This window comes from Tupaia chinensis, unplaced genomic scaffold, assembly GCF_000334495.1.
Source record: "Tupaia chinensis unplaced genomic scaffold, TupChi_1.0 Scaffold000093_1, whole genome shotgun sequence".
Taxonomy (NCBI): domain Eukaryota; kingdom Metazoa; phylum Chordata; class Mammalia; order Scandentia; family Tupaiidae; genus Tupaia; species Tupaia belangeri.
In genome coordinates this window covers 10,053,939-10,063,095 of record NW_006159555.1, presented here as the reverse complement: position 1 = coordinate 10,063,095, position 9,157 = coordinate 10,053,939, and the positions used below count along the sequence as shown (strand labels likewise).

Genomic DNA, 9,157 nt, shown 5'->3' with positions numbered 1-9,157 from the left:
AGGCCGCGGGTGAAGAAGAAAATCCGTACCCGCTCGGCCCGGAGCGAGGAGGTGCCTCAGAACAAGGAGGTGCCTCAGAACAAGGAGGTGCCTCGGAGCGAGGAGGTGACCCCGAGAACGGAGGTGGCTCGGAGCGAGGAGGCGCCTCGCAGCGAGGAAATGGCGGCAGCCGGGCTCAGCGTGACCGTCACCCACAGTGAGCGCCTGGCGGCCGGGTGGGCTCTGTGCCGGGCTCCTAAGGTCTGGCGGTTTCTGTGGGTTTAGCCACGTGTCCTCCGGAAGCATGTGCCCCTGTGTTAGTCCTGGCGTTCGAGAGTGTGGGTTCTTGGCCGTGTCCGTCCAGCGTGGAGCAGCGTTTGTCCATGGCTTGAGCTAGTACGTCTTAGTGTGTTTTGTCTCTGGCCGTGTGTTTAATCGTTGGTGTTTGAGCGTGTCGTGGCTTCACGTCTTGGGCATACTTGTATTTGTGTGTCCACACAGCTATTGCAGGTCTTTGCGTCAAGCTTGTATTTGGCCATGTTCTTTCTGACTGCTGAATGTCTGGACACCTGCCAGGTGTGAGGAGTCTGAACATCATGGTTGGAGAGCTGTTCATTATTTGAGTGCCTTCTCTGTGTGGATGAGGAATATGTTTGAGTAGACTTTGGGGTCCAAACATTATACTCTGGGTCAGCCTACTTGTTGGAGTTGACAGAACTAAATAAGTCAGTGCGTCAGAGAGCAGACAAGAGGTTCCTAAGAATGAGCTAGGGGAGACTCCAGGACCTTGGAATTTGGAGACCAGGATTCTGGCTCCTGCAGCTTTGGGTGACCTTGGCATGGATGTCTCCTTTCTAGACATCTAATTTCTCTGAAGTAGAGTTGATAACCCCTTCCTCCCTCTGACCTCATGGGGCTGTTGGTGGAGCTCAGGGGTTGGTGTAATTGGCTAGATAGGCTAGATATAGGTTACCTCTTACAGTCCACATGCCTGGAAAAGAAATGGCACCTCTGCTTTAAAAAGAAATTCTTAAAAAAAAAAAAAAATTCTTGGACCAGCAGGCAGCATGATGGTTAAGGCAGCTGGATCCTACATGCCCAACTGTGCAGTTTGAGTCCTAAGACCCACTGGCTTGAAAAACACGCAGATGCTTGTGCATGTGTGTACAAAAATCCTGAGAGGAGAATGGAGAAGAGATTATATGTGTCCATCCTCCATGGGGGAATGATTTCTTACTCTCCATCCCTCTCTCCGGTGAGCACATATACCATATGGCAAAGTAGAAAAAGGAAAAGAAAAATTCTCTGCCGTTTGACTGTATTCATTCATTTGTCTTATTTACTGAGCACCAAGTGTACATATAACCAGGTATGCCCAGTGGAAGAGACTTGGAAGAAACAATCCTTTGTCCATTGCAGGAAGGGAGACAGACCAGGACTGTACAGAGTTCAGGGTAGTCAGCCCGCAGGAGGCAAGTAGAAGTGATGGAAAGCATGGGCCTTGGAATCAACTAGATGTGAGGTCAAGGTATGACTCCATCAGTTGGGTTTCCTAGCTGGTTGTTAACTGGACTGAACTCACTGTTTGCTTATCTGTGAAATAGGAAATAATAGGTAGTACTTCATGACGTTGTACTAAGGATTGAATACGATAATGTATGAAATAAACAGTACAGCCCTTTATACATGATAACTACTTAAAATTTTAGCTGATATCATTAATATTGTTATTATCACAGAAGAAACAGAAATCCTTAAGCAGGTCACCAGAGGAAAGCTAGGCAGATGAGGGCAGCCTTATTGGACTAGGTGGCATAGGAGCTGGGCCTTGAAATTAGAGTAAATAAAGTGTAATGAACACCAGCTAATGGGCCAGCAGATGGCATGGAGGTTAAGGTGGCTGGATCCCACATGGCCGAGTGCACCGCTGGAGCTCTAGATCCACCGGGCATATGTGCATGCATGCCCAAAATCCCAAGAGGAGAATAGATGAGAAGGGATTGCAGCATGACCATCTCCCCCTGGAGGATACTTTCACACATTCTCTGTCTGTCTCTCTGGGGAACCTTTATGCTCTATAGTAAAAATAAATAAATAAATGTGTGGCTGGTTCTTTTAAAGAGGGGGGCAGCTTATTTTTATATATATGAGTCATCTTTGTTGAACACTTTCTTTCTCCTCAGGCAATGAGAAACATGACCTTCATGTTACTCCAAAGCAGGGCAACAGTGAACCAATTGTCCAAGACCTGGCCCAGGTTGTTGAAGAAGTCACAGGGGTTCCACTGCCTTTTCAGAAACTCATATTTAAGGGTAGGTATTTCTCTTCTAAGTTTGAATCCTATGGCTAAAAGATAAATTTAAAACTCTGTAACCTGCCTTTTGCTTCGTTGCCCTGCTGAAAGCAGGATGGGTCATCAGCAGCTCTACTGGAGCCACCCACGAAAAGAGCTCTCGCTCTTGCCACGTGTGCTCAAACCCCCACGGTCTGATCCGGAAATACGGCCTCAACATGTGCCGTCAGTGTTTCCATCAGTACGTGAAGGACATAGGCTTCATCAAGTTGGACTATATGATCTTACTTGAATGGATTGTCCAAGATATAAACCCAGTGAAAGAAATCATGCTGGCTATTTGTATGTAAAATAAAAATAAAACCCTTCAATTAAAAAAAAAAAAAACTCCATAATCTAACCTAATGACAGCTTTGTTTTCAAGCTGAAACCATTTTTATGTGTTCATTTCTTTAGCAGCTTGTTTTTTAGTTGGGACTATAGGTTGTATGCACTCACCAGAGATATGCAAAGAAAGGGAAAGTGAGAATCACCTCCTTGGGATGATGGCAACACCATAATCCCTTCTCCATTCTTCTCTTGGGATTTTGGGCATGCACAAAGCCGCCAGGTACAGGGCTTGAACCACATGCTTGGCCATGTGGGATCCAGCCACCTTAACCCCTACATTACCTGGCTGATGCCAACAGTGGTTTTTGTTTTTGTTTTTTAGAGATTTTTCCCTTAGGGTACTTGCAGTCACTGGAGAGAAAGACAGAGGCAGTAAGAAGGAAAGTGAGAAATCACCCCCCAGGGGGATGGCCACTCTATAATCCCTTCTCCTCCATTTTCCTCCCAGGATCTTAGGCACACACTTGGTGTGATTTTTTAAGCCACCAGGTCCAGGACTCAAACTGCAGTCAGCCATGTGGGAGTGACGTAACCGCTATGCCATATGCCGGCCCTAATCCCAATAGTTTTTTTGTTTTTATTTTTAAAGTGGGTGCCAGGGCCGGCAGGGGGCGTGGGGGTTAAGGGCGCTGGACTCCCACGTGGCCGACCGTGGTTCAAGTCCTGGACCTGGTGGCTTGCTTTCTCACTTTCCGTCTCTCTATCTCTCCCTCTCTGGTCAAATTAAAATAAATAAAGTTAAAGTAATTCTAAAAACAAAAGAATTATTTTATTTAACTTTATTTACTTATTTATTTTTAAAATTTAACCAGAGAGGGACACAGAAAGAGAGAGAGAAAGAGAGAAAGTGAGAAAGCAAGCCTCTAGGTCCAGGACTTGAACCATGGTTTGCCATGTGGGAGTCCAGTGCCCCCAGCCATCATGCCACCTGCTGGCCCAAGTCCCAACAGTTTAACTTTCTTCATGAGTGGATAGGCAGATATACAGCACCCTAGGTAGGATCTTAATGGAGCAATCCACTTCCAGCTCAGCCAGCCTGGATCATGGGCTCACATGTAGCCAGTGTACACAGAGAGGTTGCCAGACACAAACTGGCAACTTTCCCATGTGGATCTGCCTCAGAGAGCACCACATTTTACCATTGTGCTACCATCCAGCCCCTACAAATATTTATTGAGGACTTGAACGGGATAGGTATCAGATCTGAAGTCACTTGATGAAGACAGAACTCTCACCATTTTTGAGAATGAGCATGGGCAGTCTTCCTTGTTGAGGTTAGATCCTTTCCTCAAGTAGGTGCACATGGCACTCCCTACTAGTTTTGCATAACTTACATGGAAGTCACCGTTAAATAATTGTTTGCTTAGTTGTTTTAACAATCTTATTTCCCTCTTAGAATAACAAGCTCCATGAGGGTAGAGATACTGCCATGTTTCCAGTGCTTGGTATTATGCTGACTTAGAGAGGGTTTAGAACAAACGTACTAGGGGCCTGAATATGACAGGACCAATAGATGATGCTGTTCTGCTAGGACCCACTAAATACCCATGTCTTCCTATTCTAATGGGAACCCATTATTCTGGCATCTGATGAAAGCAGATTTATCTCAGTGGTACCAGTCATTATAAAGAATTTAGTGGGCCAGCAGGTGGCATGGTGGTTAGGGGTGCTGGATTCCCACATGGCCAACTACAGTTTGAGTCCTGTACCCAGCAGCTTGCCTTCTCGCTTTCCCTCTTTCTCTGGTCAAATTAAAATAATAGTAATAGTAAATAAATAAAATTGGGGATCAGCAGGTAGCGTGGTGGCTAAGGCGCTGGACACTCCCACTTGGCTGACCACAGTTTGAGTCCTGGACCTGGTAGCTTACTTTCTCACTTTCTTTCTCTCTCTGATCAAATTAAAATAAATGAATGAATAAATAAAATGAAATAAATAATTCTAAAAATTAATTAATTAATTTAATTAGATGAAAAAAATTATTTAAAAAATAAAATAATTCAGTAATAGGGGACCAAATGGTGGCACAGCAGTAAAATGCGATGCACTAAGAGGCAGTTCCATGTGGAAGAGTTCCCATTTGAGGACTAGAGACCCTGTTGAGTATACCCAGCACATACTTGCCAGTGATCTGGGCTGCCCGAAGGGTGAGGGTAGGTTGTGGTTTCGAGACCTTGTTTGCAATGCTTTTTCTTTCTGTCTCTCTCAGTCATGAAAGAAATAAGTAAAGAAAGGAAGAAAGAAAGAACTTAGTAATAGGAATTATTTTTATTTGTGTTTCATAGTGCAACTCTATCTTTTGCTTTGTTTTTCTATTTTTGGGAGAGGTTTTTGCTATAGAGCATGTGCACTCGCCAGAAAGACAGAGAGAGACAGAAATAGAAAGTGATAAATTACCCCCAGGGGGAATGGCCACACCGCAGTCCCTTCTCTATTCTCCTCTTGGGATCTTGGGCATGCATGCACATGTGCCTGGCATGAGTTTAACCCACCGGGTCCAGGACTCGAACTGTGGTTGACTACATAGGAATCCAGTGACATATGCTGGTCCCAGAAGGAAAGGGGGGGATGGCCATGCCACAATCTCTTCTCCATTTTCCTTTCAGGATTTTGGGCATTCATGCACACACTCCCAGCATGTATTTCTTTCTTTTATTTTTTTAAAGAATTATTTTATTTAACTTTATTTATTTAAATTTGACCAGAGAGGAACAGAGCTAGGACTTGAACTGCGATCGACCATGTGGTAGTCCAGTACCCTTAACCACCAGGCCACCTGCCGGCCCATTTTGCTTTGTTTTTCTTTCTCTTTTTTTTAAAGGTTTTTGCTGTAGGTTGCATGTGCTCACCAGAAAGAAACAGAGAGACAGAAAGCGAGAAATCACCCATCGCGGGGATGGCCACGCTGCAATCTCTTCTCCTCCATTTTCTTCTTGGGATCTTGGGCACGCATGCACACGCACTTGGTGTGAGTTTAAGCCACCGGGTCCAGAACTCCAATTGCAGTTGCTTACATAGGAGTCCAGCGACATAGCCATTACACCAACCACTGGTCCCTTGCTTTGTTTTTCTAAAAGAGAGAGAGGCTGACAACAGTGACTTGTGCCTATTCAAGACCAACCTGGACAGCACAGTGATTTTTTTTTTTTTTTTTAAGAATTATTGGGGACCAGCAGGTGGCATGGTGGTTAAAGTGTTGGATACTCCTAAAGAATTATTTAATTTTACTCATTATTATTATTATTATTATTATTATTTAATTTGGTATAGTGCAATGTCTGCTCACCAGAGAGAGAAAGAGAAAGTGAAAGAGCAACCTGCTTGGTCTGGGACTTGAACTGCAGTATGCCATGTGGGGGTTTAGCGCCTTAACCACTATGCGACCTTCTGACCCCAAGAGACCCTATCTCTTAAAAAGAGATATAGAGATTTTTGACAGGTTCTCACCATATCACAATTCTGACACAGCCTCCCAATTAGTTAGGATTACAGGTATGCAACTCTAAGTTCAGTCTGTTTAGGTTGCTCTGGGAACCAAACCCATGCCTTCCATGTGTCCCCTGCCTTGCACAGCAGTGCCCTGTCATTTGTGCCACCCTACCACTCACAGCACTGCAGCTGGGCTTATTTTTATTTTTGAAACAGTTTATTGTGGGGCCAACCCTGTAGCATAGTCTTTAAGTGATTTACATAGAAAGCCAGATATCCTGCATGGTCCACTGCAGTTTAAATCCCAACTCCAGTGACTTAGAAAAAAACATGCCAAGCACATGAGTGTATTCCCAAAATTCTGACAGGAAGGAGAAATGGAGGAAAAAGGATTGTGGTGTAATCATGCCCCATTGGGGAGGTGCTTTCTCTCTGGCAAATGTATGAGCTCTCTGACAGTGACAAAAAAACACAGATTGGGACCAGCAGATGATATACTGTTTACGTCATTGGACTCCCACGTAGTCGACCGTGGTTCAAGTCTCAGACTCAGTGGCTTAAACTCATGCCGGGTGCATATGCATGTGTGCCCAAAATCCTGAGAGGAGAATGGAAGAGAAGGAATTGTGGCCTGGACATCCTCCTGGGGAGAGATTTCTCGCTTTCTATTTCTCTCTGTCTTTCAGGTGAATGTACATGACCTATAGCAAAAACCTCTTAAGGAAAAAAAACCACACATGGACACAAAACAATTTTTTAGAGATTTTTGCCTTAGCTCATGTGTGCTTATTGGGGGGAGAGAGAGAGAGAGACACAGACAGTGAGTTGGAAAGTGAGAAACAACTCCCCAGGGAGGATGACTACATTGCAATCCCTTCTCCATTCTCCTCCTGAGATCATGTGCATGCATGCACACACGCCCGGCGTGAGTTTCAAGCCACCAAGTCTGGGACTTGAACCACAGTTGTTATGTGGGAATCCATCAATGTAACCACTATGCCATCTGCTGGCCCTGACAGAAAACATTTTATAAAGACAGTAGAAATTCTTCTTTTATTTTTGAATTTTTAAAAATTACTCTGCTATTATTTTTATTTTTTGAATTTGATCAAAGAGGGAGAGAGATGGGGGGGGGGGAGTGAGAAGGCAATCTGCTAGGTCCAGGACTTGAGCCACAGTTGGCCATTTGGAAGCCCAGTGCCTTAGCCACACACACCACTTGCTGGCCCCAAAGTTCTTGTTTTAAAGTAAAAAACAAGGAAGAAAATGTTCCTCTGGATAAAAACCTCGTAACATTTTATAACTTTTTTTTTTAAAGGTTTTTGCTATAGGGTGGATGTGCTTGCTAGAGAGAGTCAGAGACTGTGAGAGAAAAGATGGGAAATCTCCCCCGTCCCAGGCATTGACCATGCTGTAATCCCTTCTCCGTTCTCCTGAAATTTTGATCATGCATGCATGCCTGGCATGAGTTTCAAGCTGCTGGGTTTGGGACTTGAGCTACGATTGGCCATGTGAGAGTCTAGTACCTTAATCGACACGCCACTTGCTAGCCCCTAACTTTTTTCTTATAACACTGGGTTATCAACATTCATTGTGCCATTAAAGTTTCCTTTAAAAAAATGAGCATTAGTACCTACAAAGTTTTTTGTGATACAAATACATAGTTGATCAATCCCTTACTCCTGACTGGCTCTTTCTAGTTTCTCACTTGTATGAATAAGGGTACACTGAATATTACTATATTATTACTACAAAAAAAGGAGTTTTTGTTCAGGTGTCCAGTTATTTGTTTAGGATAAATGTCTAGAAGTAAAATTACTGGATAAAAAAATCTAAAAATGTTACACCAATTTATGCTCTTCTCATTAGTGCACACACTTCTATACTGTATCTCCTAGACTTGTTTGGAAATCTAGTTTCAGGATTGTACAGTTGTTACAGCTTACTTTTCTCCTCTCTTAGGAAAATCTCTGAAGGAAATGGAGACACCATTGTCAGCACTTGGAATAGAAAATGGTTGCCGGGTTATGTTAATTGGGAAAAAGGTAAATCGCTTTTTCCATCAGAATTCCTCAGAGTCAAATGACTGAAACCTTTTGTAAATGTTTCTGTTCAGAAGGCCAAACTGGGACCTAGATTCTGTAAAATGCCTTTCTAAACAAAAGCAGTCTCTGTTTGATACAGTTACATTTTTATTCTTATACTTTTCTGTTGGTTAAGGCTTTCAGTCTAGGAATTCGAGTGGTTGTCATGTCCTGGTGGTAGAATCTCAATTTGGTTAAAATGGTGCCTGAGACTAGCCTTACTCACTTGGAGTAGAATTTGCAAGAGAACTTTTTGTTGAAATAAACCTGTAGAGGGGGCCAGACAGTGGCACAGTGGTAACAAAACGATTCTCTGTGAGGCAACCTCATGGGAAGAAGATTCCCAATTCACCCCCAGAGAACTCCTTGCATATACTGGCCACAGGCTTAACCTTTGATCCTGGCCTGGCTAAAGGCTAGGAGTGGATCACAGGATTAGGATCCTGTTGGGGTAATGTCTTTCTCCCTCTCTTCATGCAATAATTTTTTTTTTTTAATTAAAATAAATATTCTGTGCTGGGGCTGGCAGGTGGCATGGTGGTTAAAGACGCTGGACTCCCACATGGTTGACTGTGGTTTGAGTCTTAGACCTGGTGGCTTGCTTTCTCTCTCTTTCTCTGGTCAAATTTTAAAAAAAATTATAATAATAATAAAATAAAAGTTAAATAAAAATAATTATTAAAAAAGTTAATAAATACTCTATGCTAGCTTTTAGAGCCTTTCCTTTTAATCACAGAGGAAAAAAATGTTGAGAAGACCTTTTTTTATTTTTTTTCCTTTTTTAAAGGATTTTTCCATAGGGCACATGTGCTTGCCAGAGAGAGGCAGAGAGAGGGAAAGTGAGAAATCACACCCCAAGCAGATGGCCATGTCAGATTTTCAAGCCTCCAACTCCTGGACTCAGGCTGTGGTCGGCCATGTCGGAATCTAGCACCTTAACCACAGTGCCACCTGCTGGCCCCCGACCTTTCTTTTAAAGTCT

General features: G+C 43.4%; 1 protein-coding gene and 1 pseudogene across 2 annotated transcripts in view; both read left to right on the top strand.

The window, feature by feature from the left end:
* The first annotated feature begins 6 nt into the window (after positions 1 to 6).
* BAG1 (BAG cochaperone 1) overlaps positions 7 to 9,157 on the top strand; it is a 24,306-nt gene continuing 15,155 nt past the window's right edge. For both annotated transcript variants that reach the window (XM_027769803.1, XM_027769804.1), the window contains exons 1-3: positions 7 to 196; positions 2,163 to 2,291; positions 8,054 to 8,136. In XM_027769803.1, the coding sequence (XP_027625604.1) occupies positions 160 to 196; positions 2,163 to 2,291; positions 8,054 to 8,136 (249 nt within the window). In that variant the 5' untranslated portion in view covers positions 7 to 159. The remainder of the gene's footprint in view (positions 197 to 2,162; positions 2,292 to 8,053; positions 8,137 to 9,157) is intronic.
* On the top strand, positions 2,314 to 2,625 carry LOC102491796 (40S ribosomal protein S29 pseudogene; annotated as a pseudogene).